The sequence below is a fragment of the Leuresthes tenuis genome, unplaced genomic scaffold, assembly GCF_036924035.1.
Source record: "Leuresthes tenuis unplaced genomic scaffold, fLeuTen1.0.hap1 SCAF_24, whole genome shotgun sequence".
In the NCBI taxonomy this organism is placed as follows: Eukaryota; Metazoa; Chordata; class Actinopteri; order Atheriniformes; family Atherinopsidae; genus Leuresthes; species Leuresthes tenuis.
In genome coordinates this window covers 25,012,380-25,028,892 of record NW_027325378.1, presented here as the reverse complement: position 1 = coordinate 25,028,892, position 16,513 = coordinate 25,012,380, and the positions used below count along the sequence as shown (strand labels likewise).

The following is a 16,513-nucleotide window of genomic DNA, read 5'->3' as shown; positions in this document are numbered from 1 at the left end:
ATGACAACAACCGTTGTCATGGAGACCAGAAATAGAACGTTATCTGTGTGTGCGTTCTAATTCATCAGTGTCGCCACACAGCTCCCCCCAGAACACACATAATAACATCCCAAGTTGCAACATGCATAAACCAGCAGAAAAACAAACAAACAACAAAACAGTGTACATTGCAAAACCTCAAGTATACCTGTTAGGCAATCTAACTTCCCTACCCCTACGACTATGCCTAATAGATTTTGGAGGTGAGGGAGGAACAGGTAAGGGTAAAAGCCTAATATCAGGAATAGGGTTGGGAGGGCGGCCGCGGCGGGCTGGGCGAGCCAGCTCAACTGCGTCATCCTGGAACACGTGAGCGGGTTTCAAACAATCCACCGAAACTCGGTCCTGACCAGATACACGAACAGGAAAGGCATATCCCTCAATACAGAGTCCATGAGCCGCTGAAACGTCTGCACTGCCCCTTTCAGTCCAAACAGCATTCTCAAAAACTCGAATAGCCCAAAAGGAGTAATAACAGCAGTTTTGGGAATGTCCAGTGAATGGACTGGCACTTGATGGTAGCCCCTCACCAAATCGACCTTAGAGAAAACGACTGCCCCTGAAAGATGCACAGAGAAGTCTTGAATGTGTGGGATGGGGTATCTGTCGTTGGTAGTAATATTGTTGAGGCGCGGGAAATCTCCATAAGGGCGCCAGCCCCCATCTGACTTTGGAACCATGTGTAACGGTGAAGCCTATGGGCTGTTTGAGCGTCGCACAACGACAACGCACAACGGCCAACTTAGCCGCATCCAAACGGCATGCACGTGCAAAAACAGGTGGTCCTACAGTAGTTATATAATGCTCTACACCGTGCTTGGACTGTCCATACAGCAGCAGAAAAAGTTGGTACAGTAAGGGCAGGAAATTCAGAGAGAAGACGTTGGTACATGTCCCCTGTAGCAAGCATATTTGCCAGAAGGGGCCCTGCCTTCCCCAGAGTACATGGGTAGGAATCAAAAGAAACAGCATCAATAACTCTCCTGTTAGATACATCCAATAACAGCCTGTAAGCACATAAAAAATCTGCGCCTAGAATGGGCACAGAAACAGATGCTACAACAAATTCCCAGTTAAACTCACGCCCATTAAAACACACTGTCATGAACCTGGTACCAAAGGTGCGGATGGGAGTGCCGTTAGCCGCATCCAGCGGGGGTCCCTGTCCATGTCCCAAAGTGTCAGTAGAGGAAGGGAGCATGATGCTTCGCTGTGCTCCCGAATCCACTAGAAAACGTCGTCCTGACGCGCTGTCCTCAATGAAAAGCAGCCTATCATCGTTGCCGGAACACACAGCTGCTAGTGAGTGCTGGCCTTCTCGTTTCCCGGCTGCTGAAAGGAACAAGGTGGGACACAACGCCGGGCCTTCACTCCAAAGCGGCGGTGATAGAAGCACAGACTGCTCTCCCTCTTCCAGTGCTCCGTGACAGCAGTCACTTCCACAGAGTCGTCCTTATCATGCACGCATGGCAACAGGGAGTGCACTGAGAACTGTCTGGATGGCAGCAGAAGTCTGTCCGCTTCTTCGGCCAAACCTCTGTAATCTTTAGTGTGGATCAGGGGAGAGTTGGCCATGACTGTGCGTACAGGAGGTGGAAGCTGGCGCAGGAACAGGTGGGTGAAAAGGAATGAAGTATCACCAGAGCCAAGCAGTGCCAACATATTCTCCATCAGTTCAGAAGGTCTGTTGTCCCCCAAACCAGTCAGAGACAACAGACGATCGGCCCACTCCATATCTGAGAGTTGATACAGTTGCAGCAACTCCTTCTTCAGTGCTGCATACTTGTCGGCTTGAGGTGGGTGCCGGAGCAGTCCCATTAACCTGAGTGTGGTGGCCGAATCCAAAGCTGCGACGATGTGAAAATACTTCGTGTCGTCCATGGTTATGCCGCGCAGATGAAACTGAGCCTCGACGTGCTGGAACCATGGCTCTGGGTCGTGCTGCCAAAAGTCCGGTAGCTTAACCGTAGCTGCGAAAACAAGTGCTGTTACAGCGGCGAAAGACGAGGTTGCCTCTACCGACATATTTCAGTCGCCGGGGTCACCAATGTGGAGTTTGAAGAGAAAGAGACGATGGTTCGGTAAGTCTCTATCATTTATTCATCTCCTTACTCCACTTAAAAGAAAACTATAAAACTGACTATAACTGACATCAACTGACAGAACATACATTTCGTTTTCATGACAACAACCGTTGTCACTTGCCAGTAAAATGAATAGAAACAGGATTGTTTTTCTGTGTATACTTGCACAATCATTTGGCCTTTAGTGTCCTACCTATTGGTAGGATTGGCACCACACAATAAAAAAAAAAACAACACACAAATGAAACCATGATGAACTCACCTCAGTGAAAAATGTTATGTAGCAGATGATGCTGAAGGGCAGACAAGGCTCTCATTTAATTCACAAGTTTCATAGTAATGTCCATGATATTGGAATATTCTTTTCTAAGACACACAGTAGTGACTGGTGTATTATACAATGGTATGACGGCAGGTTGGGATGTTTTTCTTTCAAGCACTGTACAGCTGCCTTCTCCTTCTCCACCATCACCATCAGTTGCAATGGACACTGTAGTTTTGATGTGTCAGATAAATTCTCTCAAAGTTAGGCTCAGAGTCGCTGGATACAATTAACACAAAACATTTATTTCTTGCAAGAAAGAGACAAGTCCGCACAACCTATCAGGAAGCTGGCTCAGAGTTGTCTGACTCACAAAATTGTACTGTTGCTATTTATATTATTTATATTTACTGGCCACACAATGTTATGGGAAAGTAACATTACTAGCCATTCAATGTTATGGGAAATTGAGTCCAGACAGTCAAAAACAATTTCAATAGCTACACAGTGTTATTAGTACCCAAAAGGTAGGAGGAAGCCTCCCCCCTTCACACAAACCTTTATTCTTTCAGCTTTTCTCATAGTATAACTCCATAATTTTTCTAACAGATGTCAGTCCCCCTTTCATCCAGCATCTGCATGATGACTTCATAGATGTCCTCTCCTCTGGTGTGGCAGTAGAGTGCCTCTCCCTTCACTTTGCTGAAATATCTGACAAAGATGCATAACTGGGCTTGGTCTGTGCTGTCTGGGGACCCATCCACTGCCAGTGAAATACACTGAGCATGCTTGATGTCATCGGTTAATTGCTTCAGGAGGTCATCAGTGATGAGCTGTCACCATGAGCTGTCACCTTATCGTGGTGGGGGAGTTTGCGTGCCCCAATGAGTCTGGGAGCTATGTTGCCCGGGGCTTCAAGCCCCTGGTAGGGTCACCCAAGGCAAACAGATCCTAGATGAGGGACCAGACAAAGAACAGCTCAAAAGACTCCCTATGATGAAAAATAAATTTGGACCTCGTCATCCCTTGCCCGGATGTGGGACACGGGGGCCTCCCCCCAGAGCCAGGCCAGGGGGTGGGGCCCGGCAGCGAGCGCCTGGTGGCCGGGCCTGTGCCCATGGAGCATGACGTGGGTCCCCTTTCCGACGGGCTCACCACCCGTGGGAGGGGCCAAGGGGGTCGGGTGCCTTGTGAGATGGGTAGCAGCCGAAAGCGGAGGCCTTGGAGGTCTGATCCTCGGCTACTGAAGCTAGCTCTTGGGACGTGGAATGTCACCTCTCTGTTGGGGAAGGAGCCGGATCTGGTGCGCAAGGCTGAGCGGTTCCGGCTAGATATAGTCGGACTCACCTCGACACACGGCTTGGGCTCTGGAACCAGTCCTCTTGAGAGGGGTTGGACTCTCTTCCACTCTGGAGTTGCCCGTGGTGAGAGGCGCAGAGCAGGTGCGGGCATACTTATTGCCCCCCGGCTGTGTGCCAGTACATTGGGGTTTACCCCAGTGAACGAGAGGGTAGTCTCCCTCCGCCTTCGGGTGGGGGGACGGGTCCTGACTGTTGTTTGTGCCTATGCGCCAAACAACAGTTCAGAGTACCCACCCTTTTTGGAGTCCCTGGGGGAGGCACTGGAGAATGCTCCTACCGGAGACTCCCTCGTTCTGCTGGGGGACTTCAATGCTCACGTGGGTAATGACAGTGAGTCCTGGAGGGGTGTGATTGGGAGGAACGGCCCCCCCGATCTGAATCAGAGTGGTGTTATGTTGTTGGACTTCTGTGCTAGTCATGGACTGTCCATAACGAACACCATGTTCAGGCATAAGGGTGTCCATATGTGCACTTGACACCACGACACTCTTGGCCGCAGTTCGATGATCGACTTTGTGGTTGTATCATCGGATTTGCGGCCGTATGTCCTGGACACTCGGGTGAAGAGAGAGGCGGAGCTGTCAACTGATCACCACCTGGTGGTGAGTTGGCTCCGCTGGTGGGGGAGGATGCCGATCAGACCTGGCAGGCCCAAACTTATTGTGAGGGTCTGCTGGGAGCGTTTGTCGGAATCACCCGTCAGGAGGAGCTTTAACTCTCACCTCCGGCAGAGCTTCAACCATATCCCGGGGGAGGTGGGGGACATTGAGTCCGAATGGGCCATGTTCCGTGACTCCATTGCCGAGGTAGCTGATCGGAACTGTGGCCGTAAGGTGGTCGGTGCCTGTCGTGGCGGCAACCCCCGAACCTGCTGTGGTGAGGGAAAGCCGTCAAGCTGAAGAAGGAGTCCTATCGGGCCTTTTTGGCCAGTGGGACCCTGGAAGCAGCTGATAGGTACCGGCAGGCCAAACGGGCTGCGGCTTCGGGCTTGGGAGGAGTTTGGTGAGACCATGGAGAACGATTTCCGGACGATCTCGAAGAGATTCTGGTCCACCATCCGGCGTCTCGGGGGGGGGGGGGGGGAGCGGCTCACAGTCAACACTGTGTATGGTGGAGACGGGGCTTTGCTGACCTCAACTAGGGATGTTGTGAGTCGGTGGGGGGAATACTTCGAGGAGCTCCTCAATCCTACCAACACGTGCTCGGAGGAGGCAGAGTTGGAGAGCTCGGAGATGGGGCCTCCCATTTCTGGGGCTGAGGTTGCCGAGGTGGTCAGAAAGCTCCTCGGTGGCAAGGCCCCGGGGGTGGATGAGGTCCGTCCAGAGTTTCTCAAGGCTCTGGGTGTTGTAGGGCTGTCTTGGCTGACACGCCTCTGCAGGATCGCGTGGACATCGGGGACAGTGCCTCTGGACTGGCAGATCGGGGTGGTGGTCCCCCTCTTTAAAAAGGCGGACTGGAGGGTGTGTTCCAACTATAGGGGTATCACACTCCTCAGCCTCCTTGGTAAGGTCTATTCGGGGGTAGTGGAGAGGAGGATCCGTCGTATAATCCAGCCTCTGATTCAGGAGGTGCAATGTGGCTTTCGTCCTGGCCGTGGAACAGGGGACCAGCTCTATACCCTCAGCAGGATCCTGGAGGGTGCATGGGAGTTCGCCCAACCAGTCTACATGTGTTTTGTGGACTTGGAGAAAGCGTTCGACCGTGTCCCTCGTGGAGTCCTGTGGGGGGTGCTCCAGGAATATGGAGTGCCGGACCCCTTGATAGGGGCCGTTCGGTCTCTGTATGACCGGTGTCAGAGTTTGGTCCGCATTGCCGGCAGTAAGTCGGATACGTTTCCGGTGAGAGTTGGACTCTGTCAGGGCTGTCTTTTGTCACTGATTCAGTTCCTAACTTTTATGGACAGAATTTCTAGGTGGAGCCAGGGCGTTGAGGGTGTCCAATCTGGCGACCTCAGAATCGGGTCTCTGCTTTTTGCGGATGATGTGGTTCTGTTAGCATCGTCAAGCCGTGACCTTCAGCTCTCACTGGAGCGATTCGCAGCCGAGTGTGAAGCGGCTGGGATGAGAATCAGCGCCTCCAAATCCGAGACTATGGTTCTCAGCCGGAAGAGGGTGGAATGCTCTCTCCGGGTCGGGAATGAGATCCTTCCCCAAGTGGAGGAGTTCAAGTATCTTGGGGTCTTGTTCACGAGTGAGGGACGAATGGAACGTGAGATTGACGGGCGGATCGGTGCGGCGTTTGCAGTGTTGCGGGCTCTGCACCGACCCGTCGTTGTGAAGAAGGAGCTGAGCCAGAAGGCGAAGCTCTCTATTTACTGGTCAATCTACGTTCCCATCCTCACCTATGGTCACGAGTTGTGGGTAGTGACCGAAAGAACAAGATCGCGAATACAAGCGGCCGAAATTGGTTTCCTCCGCAGGGTGTCTGGGCTCTCCCTTAGAAATAGGGTGAGAAGCTCAGTCATCCGGGAGGGGCTCGGAGTAGAACTGCTGCTCCTCCGCATTGAGAGTAGTCAGATGAGGTGGCTCGGGCATCTGGTTAGGATGCCCCCTGGACACCTCCCTGGTGAGGTGTTCCGGGCACATCCCACTGGGAGGAGACCCCGGGGAAGACCCAGGACACGTTGGAGAGACTATGTCTCTCTGCTGGCCTGGGAACGCCTCGGGTCCCCCCGGAAGAGCTGGAGGAAGTGGTCGGGGACAGGGACGTCTGGGTTTCTCTGCTCAAGCTGCTGCCCCCGCGACCCGACCCGCGGATAAGCGGCAGATGATGGATGGATGGATGGATGGGTCATCAGTCAGCAGCTCTGTCCTCCTGGTGGAAGTATCATTGAACAGGGAAATATTTCTGAATTGCTCAGAAATCAATTGTTTCTTCTTTCCCTCAAAGAACGCTTCAGCTGCCTTATTTAAACAACACTTAATTACGTCTGCATCTGAAAGCGGTTTCATATTTTTTCCTAGCACCCAGGCCACTCGGAGAGAAGCCTCAGTAACTTTCTCTTGCTGTGTCATCGATCTCACTACAACTTGTTCATTGGTTCATAGGACATTTTTAACTTCCCAAAGTGTTGTTGTTCTCGCATCAGTTTGTGGATATTGTTTATCATAATAACTGTGCTTCGACTCATAGTAGCGTTTAACAGTTCCACTCTTTACTACTCCAGCTGTCTCGGAGCAAAAATAAACATCAGCCTCATACTGGACGCTGCTCTCTCACTCTCGTCTTTTCGCTCTTGGCTGACTTGCTAATGTTGCTGACTTGCTAACATACGTGTGCTGGCTGGCTGTGTTACCATAGTTACATTTTAATCAGGTTACACCGTGGCCAATAAACATCTAAAACAGGTTCAATGTGACCAAAACCTATTAATAAGAATAAAAAAATAAGAACAAAAAAAGTTTTTAATGTGGTAAACATACAGTTCATTGCATTGTACAAATGCATTCCTAATATAATGTATGAGCTGGTCTGGATTGGCATTACTTTGGGTCCAGATCCTTTTAGAATCTGTGGTGTAGACCCTTGGGGGAGTTAACAGAAATAGGTTTAGCATATCTAGCAATTGTAGCAAAAAATATAAGTAGGTGTAAATGGATGTGGGCTACCTTATATCATTAAGCTCCATTCAAGGAACATGTGACAATGAAGTTGTCCCAGTAGAGTGCCTGTGTAGAAATCCCTCTGTTAGCTCTCCTATAGCCGCAAGTAGCTACATAACAGCACCTATGAGCTAACAGAGCTATAGTAAACGTTCGTTCATTCATCCTTCTTAAAGTAAAGTGAAATAAAGACAGATAATGCCTTATTTAGAGGCTGCATCGTCCCTGACCCATTCACTCCATTATATGGATATACGCCGATCACGAGTTATCTAAATAGCTTCCGAAAGGATGCCGACTTTCGCCAAACTGTTCTCGGTAAGTATATAAATGTATTTCATGCCAGAAATAAGGTCTAAGTTTAAAAATACCGGAGTTCCCCTTTAAGTATTCTCTTCATACATGGCACTGTTGTAGTCACTACCGTCATATCATCCATGTAGGCCGTAATTGATGTAAGACGCATGCCATCCTGATGTCTCTCTCCACATACAACCCATATGGACACTCTAGTAAATATCTCCATTGCCATTGTAAATGCTAACGGAGAAATCGTACACCCTGCCATAATGCCCATTTCTAACCTCTGTCAACCTGTTGTGAAACCTGCTGTACATAGTGACAGTCTAATATCCTAGACATATGCTCTTACGAAGTTAACAACTACTACAGGCGCTCTAAAATAATCAAATGCTTTCAAATAAGGCTTTGTGGCACTGTACCAAATGAATTTGCTAGATCCAGAAATATAACATGCAAGTCTTTTTTTCTCAATCTTGGCTGTCTGAATCTGATGCCAAATCATGCTTGTGTGCTCTAAACACCCTGCGAAACCTGGTATTCCTGCCTTCTGCACACTAGTATCTATTAAGATATTCCTTTTTAAGTAACTAGCTAATCTCTGTGCAACTACACCAAAGATAATCTGCCCCTCAACATTCATCTCGAACCGACTCAGGTCCGAGGACTCTTTCTCCTTTTGAATAAGAATGCCTCCTGCCCTACGCCATGCTCTAGGGATAAACTGTTTCTCCCAAACTATTCTTAATTGCCTCCACAAAAACTTTAGGATATCAGGTGTACTTTTATAAACCCAGTAGGGAACTCTATTTGGCCCACAGGTCGACAAAGCCTTTGCACGCCTTCAACCTCCTTCCACCTAGGTTGTCTAACATCCATCTTATGAGCTATCTCTCCTAATGGTGGCATATCAGATGTAAGGCCTACTACTCTATACTGCTCAAGATCTGAATATGTATTTCTTAAACACTCTTCAACTTCTGACTTTGTTGCTTTAAGCTGCCCTCCCTTTTCCTGGTTTAACACCCTTTAACCAACTCGAACGGGTCCCTGTAAAACGCAGTCCTTACATATTCTTTCTTTCTTCCTCTTTTTTTCCTAAGATATTCAACCCTTCTGAGTAATTCTTCCTGCAAAACATTAATTCCCTCCCTCTCTTCCTCTGTAGCTCTTCTCCACTTCTTCAGCTCTTATTCTTTCCTTAACCAATTTCTCCATCTGTCTTTGCCGCCTAGACTTAACTAAATATTCTCTTTCAACCCTCTTTTTATCTTGCACCCCAAATCTTTCTAAACCATAGGAGTAAATTATATCTCCCATCTTCTTTAGCCTATTGCTTGCATTCCCTCCTAACCTTCCTAATATTATCGACAAATATCTATTGACTGCCTTCCATTCTTTGTTGCTATCTGCCCTAGGCCACTTAACTCTGTCATTCTGCTCCATATTTCTCTCTCTAACTGATATATTCACCTCTGTATCAGCTGCATCCCTTCTTAGAACCTCCTCCTCCAACTCTGTAGTTGTGTTATTGATATCCTTCGGGCTGTGGTTTTCTACCTGTCGCTGGACTTCATCTGACTTACTCGATTGACTTCTTAAAAAGTACTGATCGATGCGGCCACACTGTCCTTTTACAACACACTCTCTTTCTACCATGATACACCATTTTCCTGCCATCTTAGGCAGAGATAGAGATAACTCTTTATTAATTATTAATCATGTTCAATATTCACTGTTCAATCACCATGGACTCTGCTCTCCTTCTCTCCTCTGGCGCGGAGTGAAACTGGGCAACCTGCGGTCTCTGAGCCGGGCAGCACTGTTCGCTGTTCTCCTGGAACCACCAGCTCCTGCTAGGTTTGGCCTGGTAAATGCCAGATCTATTGCTAATAAATCTTTTATCTTTAAATCACGGGAACTGGATTTCCTTTTTATTTCTGAGACTTGGCTGAGTGTTGGTGAGTCCAGTGCCTTCACCAAACTGGTACTTGATGGGTGTTTTTAAGAGTGACTTTAAATGTAAACAAATATCGCTGCCATCCTCCTTCACCAGTTTTGAACAGTTTGTGTTTTGAGTTTGTTTGAACTTGGGCTTTCTAATACAGTGCTGTGTGCCGTTAAGACTTTTTAACTGAATTTTCTGTGTTCCTGGCTGATCTGTGATTATTTCTTCGTCAGATTATTAACCCCTCCACTGCTGCTCACTTCTTGGCTGTTTTTGAACAAAATGGGTCATTCCTGTTTCGGGGGAAGGCGGTACAGAAGCTCTAAATTCATGTTTTCTTGACACCTGTCAAACTGCCATAGAAATTGCAGCTCCACAGAAAACCAGACAGCAAAAAACCTTATCAGAGCCCTGGCTAAACGAAACAGCCAGTGCACCGTGAAAGAGGCTGTCATGTTCCGTGTTCCAGGAACCTGAACAAAAAGGTGGAGATCATGCATGGCTTTGAGCTTAACAAAAATAATTTATTGATAAACTCAGAAAAAGATGTGATGAGTCGTCAGTATGTAGTGCGGCGTGGATGTGGGTGTTTATTATGAGTGAGTGTGTACAAAAATCTAAACCCAAACAACTAAACAAAGAAACAAAAGCCCCCCCCCCCAAAAAAAAAACACTGGTTGTGCTGGAGGTCCAACATGGCCAGAGTGCAAATCTCCTCTCTGTGTGGCTTCCCAGAGCTGAGCTTTTCTGCTCTGACCTGGTGGCCACACCCAGCCAGGTGCCAGCCATTAACACTAATGACCTGGCAGTAGAACCTTGAGACTCCTCCATCCATCACAGAGTCCAAAAGAAAATGTTTTTCTGATATTGTTATTATAAACAGCCACCAGCCCTGTGTGTTGTTTAAAGTCATAAACTCACTAAACTGCACTAAATGCACCACAGGCTGTCGGCCTTGAGCCCTCCCCTATAATGTGTGAAAATGTCCTTCAAATTTTTTTTGATAAAGGATATTTTTGTTCAGGATATTGTTAAACATTTGAAACCCTCAGGTTCTCCCGCTGATATCATCCCTTCACGACTTTCCCAATGTGCTGACAAATTTCAGGTCTATCTCTAAAGTGCCTTTCCAGGCTAAAATCCTAGAAAAGATTGTTTTTTTCTGTCAGCTCATGGATTTTATTAAATTAATATAATATTCTTGAGATTTTCCAATCTGGTTTTATTTTGCACAGCACCGAATCAGCACTTTTAAAGAGTTTTTAATGGCATCTTTTTACCCACTGACTCTGGTCAATGTGTTGTTCTTGTACTTTTAGATTTAACTGCAGCATTTGATACAGTGGGCCACAACATTCTGATCACTCGCTTGGAGCAGTGGGTGGGCATCAGCAGCAAAGCGCTTAAGTAGTTTAGATCCTACCTGTCAAATCGAACCTTCTGTGTCACCCTTCCCGATTCTGTGTCCTCCACTGCTCCCCTCTCATGTTCTCCCTAAATTTATTACCCCTTGGTTCTATCCTAAAGAAACACTGCATCTCTTTTCACTGCTGTGCAGACACCCAGATCAACGTCCCCCCACAAAATCGGACTCCTCTGTCAAGCCACTCTTAGACTCTTAAATTTCAGTGAAAAAAAGACAGAAGTCATGGTCTTTAGTGGCACCTCCATGACCCCCTTGTTGAGCTGGCTTCTTTAGCACAATATCACAAGACAATTGTGAACAACTTAGAAGTCAAATTGGACACAGAACTAAAGTTTGACAGCCAGATCACAGCGGTGGTAAAATCAAGATTTTTCCAGCTAAAAAAACTGAAAAAAATTAAACCAATCATTGAAGGACGTCTTTTTGAGACAGTGATCCATGTCTTTGTGACCTCCCGCTCGATTATTGCGACGCACTTTATTTCGGGGCTAGTGCATCCTCCATTGCTCGTCTGCAATTAGTACAGAATGCTGCTGCACGTATTTTAACTGGCATCAGAAAGTTTGACCACAAGTTTGACCACATTTTTATTTTTCTGTGCAGCACTTTGGGAACCTTGTGTTCATCTTAGATTTGTGCTATATAAATAAAGAGAATTGGATTGGATTGGATAAACTAAACTAGCAACAGATGCTACTAAACTATGCTTTCTTATGAACAGTAATGGACAAAACCAGAGATGTGCACAGCATAACTCATAGTAATGCACATGTACCATTTATTTCTATATTTAAACATTTTGTGTATATTAAAGTCATTAAATCCCCCAAAATTCGGGGAGCTATATCTTTATTAGGAACATACCAATAACTCAGTGTTAACACACTGAGAGTGATGCACAGTATTCAATGTAGCAAAGAAGAATAAGTAGTGATCCTGTGTTGTGCCGAAAACGCACCTTAACACACCTCCATACAGCTTTTGCAGATTTACATCATGTACATACGTGGACAAAAATGTTGGTACTACTTTGTTAATGAAAGAAAATCCCACAATGGTTACTGAGATAACTTGAAACTGACCAAAGTAATAATAAATAAAAAATTTCTGAAAATTAACCAATGAAGACAGACATTGCTTTTGAATTGTGGTTCAACAGAATCATGTTAAAAAAACTAACTAATGAAACAGGCTCGATGGGTGCTCTTCCAGCCTCGATCTTAGACGCCTGATGTGATCGTCCATGATTAATATTAATGTCATGCAGACCATGAACAAGACTCAAGGCTTTATAATGTTGCATTCCACTTCTGCCAACAGATCGTCCTAAATAATCGTCCTAATGAAACTACAGGTCTTGACCAACCTAAAGTTTGACAAGCTCCGTGTTACAACATTCCTCATACTTGCTGTTAAATTAGTTTTGTTTACTTTTTACAGATAACCTTATTAAATGTACTTCATTAACTATTTTTTAACCATCTTTTCCTCTCTGCAGAATAGGGCTTCAAGGTGACATTGCTGATAACAGAACAAAGAGCTTCCTCTACATCCTTGATATTTTACCAAGGTATTTAATTCCAAACAAGTTTATTACCAATATGTCAGCCTGATGAAACTATGTTATTGTGAAATCTAAAGAGTGCATTTTTATGTTGCTTTTTGAGTGTACAACTTTGACTGTGTGTGAATATTTAGTCACCGGTTACTGTTTTTACTGGTTTATGCTGGTAGATACATGAGGCAGCTTCCTATTATAATATCAATTCAGAACAATGCAATATTGCATTTTAAAAATACGGTTTTTATCTCAGCAATTTAGAATGTACTGAAGAATAAATGTACTGCACCTATTTTCTCCTTACATGTGTTTTGTTTATGAGTTTGTTTATTAATCATTTATGGACTGTAGACACCCTGTAGTAGCATGCGTCTCGCACCTATGTAAAATAGATTCAAAACACAGCTGAGCATTGAATCTTGTCATTCCTTTTTCCCAACTTGCATATTGCAATGTGTGGATAGGCTGTGCAAGCTCCCCCGCTTCATTGTCCTGGAGAATGTGAAAGGTTTTGAGAAATCCTCTGCCAGGTAATGATGGTAACAATAATGAAAAGCGCATCCACAAATGAGTATAAATGTATTCTGGTAGCATAAAGATGTTTACTTGCTTCACTTATATATATATCTTTTGAAATAAATTGGATTTCCAATTCTTTTACTCTTCTTTTAGCTGGAGAAAGCAATTATTTTATGGGACCATAAATAAAAAAGAATCAAATAAAGGGTGGTTGCTGAAACTATTTGAACATTTTGTAGGACCACAGGTGGATTAACTAATTTGTTAAACCAACTTTACTTGAAAGGAAACACCAAACTGAACCAAATACATTTAACTTTTAAACTACCACTTCACAGGCTTTGCTGTCCAAATCTACCATATGCGTGGAAGTGTGGATATTTTGATAAATTTGCAAGCAGCACAAAGAGACATACATACTCTTTGATTTGCACCTGAAATCTTTACACAGAGATCCACACAATCCCCATTTTACACACATGGACAATATTTTTGGATTGTTTCATTAATCACTTTATAAAAGTTGTACATTAAATTTAAAGATTTGATCATGTATAAATCTGTTTATTGTTGCACAATAGAATAAAAAAAACATCTGTTTATTTATTATTAAACATACTGTTTAATGCGGAAGCAGCATCAGCGAGTGAATCAAAGAAACTGTACAAACTGATAATGAAGGTTTGCTCTGTGTTTGGTAGCCCCCAGAGCTGCTTATGGAAAAATTGTTTTTTTTTTTGTTTTTTAATTAATGATGCTAGACTGTATTATTCAGAATTTAAAAATCCAAGTCAAAAAGAGTTCCACATTTTTCACAATTTATTTTAATTAGGTGTGTCACTGGAATTATCTTTTATAATTATTGGTAATTATTATCAGTCTGTGAGGATGTACTTAATTTGTGATCACATTTCATTTGAATATTAACCATCCTTATTTTATACTTCTGTACTCTAGGACCCTATTGATAAAGACGCTCATCGACTGTGGTTACACTTTCCAGGAGGTCATGGTCTCACCCACAAGTGTAGGAACGATGTCTATATTATAATTTTTTTCATACACATTTGAAATTAATCCATATAACTTTCATGGAAAAGTAAAGATATTTCAAGGTAAGATATTTATCTCATTATAATATTCATTATGTAGGTTGGGATCCCAAATTCGAGACTGCGTTATTTCCTGATTGCTCTGATTTCAGCAGAAAACTTGAGCACCCAGACAAGTTCAAAGGTGAGGTTTATAATAAAACATATTAAAGAAAATTATAGATATTTTATGATGCCAAAAAGTATTTTTATCTTTATCTTATTAGCCTGGAAATGCTATTCAGCTTAAAAACCTAGGTATAGTCAAGAATGTATAGTTTTGGACAATCTTTTAAAATGTATCTACAGATAAAGATGATATACTCCAACAGTTAACACATAGTAATGACATTTTAGTAAAATTTTAAACATTTTTTTAGAGAATTTTCATGGTGACACATCAAGTTTTTTTTCACATCAAGATTTGACAGACATAGGAGGCAGAAAAAGTCGAGGAAGACATGCAGGTTCATGAGTCTGGCAGGAGTAAAACAAAAAATAAAAAAATTTAATTGCCATCCATTCATCATCTACCACTTTTCCGAGTGGCGTTCCCAGGCCAGCCAAGAGACATAGTCTCACATAAAATTAAATTGTTTTTGAATAATTTCTATGTATGTATATATGTATTTTGCACAAATTTTCAAAATTGCTCATGACTGGATGCACTGCAAATTCAGACTCTAAGATCCACAAAGTCCTTAGGAACCCTTAAAATTCACCTAAAGATCTGCTATAAGTAATGTGTTTGCATTACTAATGCATTTTTCTACAGTTGCAGAGTTGGACAAAAGTTTATCGAGTGACATTAAAGTTATTTTGAGCTAATTCACGTAGTTGAATCAATAAATTGTTTGAGCAAAGTAATAATAGGTTTGTTGCAGAGCAAAGTTGGTTTCAGAAGAATCAGCTGTGAGGCATGCTTGTTGAAATGGCATGGTTTAGAATAATGAAGAATCTTTGGCCAAGGCACAATTATTTTAGCATTTGAAGTTTTTGTGTTGTCCATGTAGCAGTGACCATTGGCTTTTGCTTCCACACAGTACACATGAAGAGGAAAAGAGATGGAAGGCACTGGCCAAAATGCAACCTTAAAATCATTGGCTGTTGTATGTTAAAGGGGAACTCCGGTATTTTTAAACCTAGACCTTATTTCTGGCATGAAATACGTTTATCTACTCACCGAGAACAGTTTGGCGAAAGTTGGCGTCCTTCGGAAGCTATTTAGATGACTTGCGATCCATATAACGGAGTGAAGGGGGCAAAGGCGATGCAACCTCTAAATAAGGCATTATCTGTCTTTATTTCACCAATACTTTAAGACGAATTAATGAACGAACGCGTACTATTACTCTGTTAGTACATAGCTACTGTTATGTTATGTTACTTGCAGCTATAGGAGAGCTAACGGAGGGAATTCAACACACATCTCTACTGGGATGACTTCATCCACACGCATGGCTGCAGCACAGCTCATTCAACTTCTGCAGGCTTTGTTTTTATTTGTTTGTTTTTAGCATTATACATCTGCAGTTTTTGGAGGAAATTTATATTAACAAGTAGAGTGAGACCGCATCAACATTTCCAAAATTTAATTTGTACTACATGAAGGAGAGTGTCAACTCTGCAGGAGTTTCAAATTCATGACTTACTTATGTACACAAAGACAGAGTGTTACACAAAAGTGGACAACAGTTTTTCAGTTGCGAACTCAACCTCTAAAGGCCCCAGTATGGTTGCCACGATGGTTCACGCAATGATGTCACGGTGTTGTGCCGGCAATATATAGTGGTCGATGCGCCAGTTGTTGCAATCTTCTCCATCATAGAGGTGTCGCTGCTACGTGAAGGTTACCACTAACTACTCTACAACGACGAAAGTGAAGAAGAAAACAATGCCCCCATCAAGAGCAGGAAGAGTAGTATTGTCATCAATGGTCAGCATTCTCACCTCTACTTACATAATAGCTGATGAGCCTACAGAAGTTATAATTTCAAAAGGCTGATGACGCCCATCTCACCTCCAAATACCTGAGCATTCTCACCTCTACTTGCATAATAGCTGATAAGCCTGCAGAAGTTGAAATTTCAGTTGGTGTGTTTCACCATTATAGTCTGATATAGTACTTAGAATATTGTTATAGGACTTTTAAGGGTTCTTTGTTTGTTTGTTATGAAATAGTGTGCTTCAATGTACACATTGGGATCACTCAAAACAAAAAAATAAAGTTATTTAACTAAAAAGTCAATGTAACATCCATGACAAACATCAATTGTGTTAATTAAAAAAAAAAAAATCAAAACACATCTTCATCAACAGA

The 16,513-nt window shown here is 43.8% G+C and overlaps 1 protein-coding gene across 1 annotated transcript in view; it reads left to right on the top strand.

Moving 5' to 3' along the window:
• The window catches only part of trdmt1 (tRNA aspartic acid methyltransferase 1), a 62,702-nt gene that overhangs the window by 5,815 nt on the left and 40,374 nt on the right, over positions 1-16,513 (top strand). The window contains exons 4-7 of the mRNA XM_072378897.1: positions 12,521-12,592; positions 13,048-13,113; positions 14,060-14,129; positions 14,255-14,338. Coding sequence (XP_072234998.1) covers positions 12,521-12,592; positions 13,048-13,113; positions 14,060-14,129; positions 14,255-14,338 — 292 coding nt within the window. The remainder of the gene's footprint in view (positions 1-12,520; positions 12,593-13,047; positions 13,114-14,059; positions 14,130-14,254; positions 14,339-16,513) is intronic.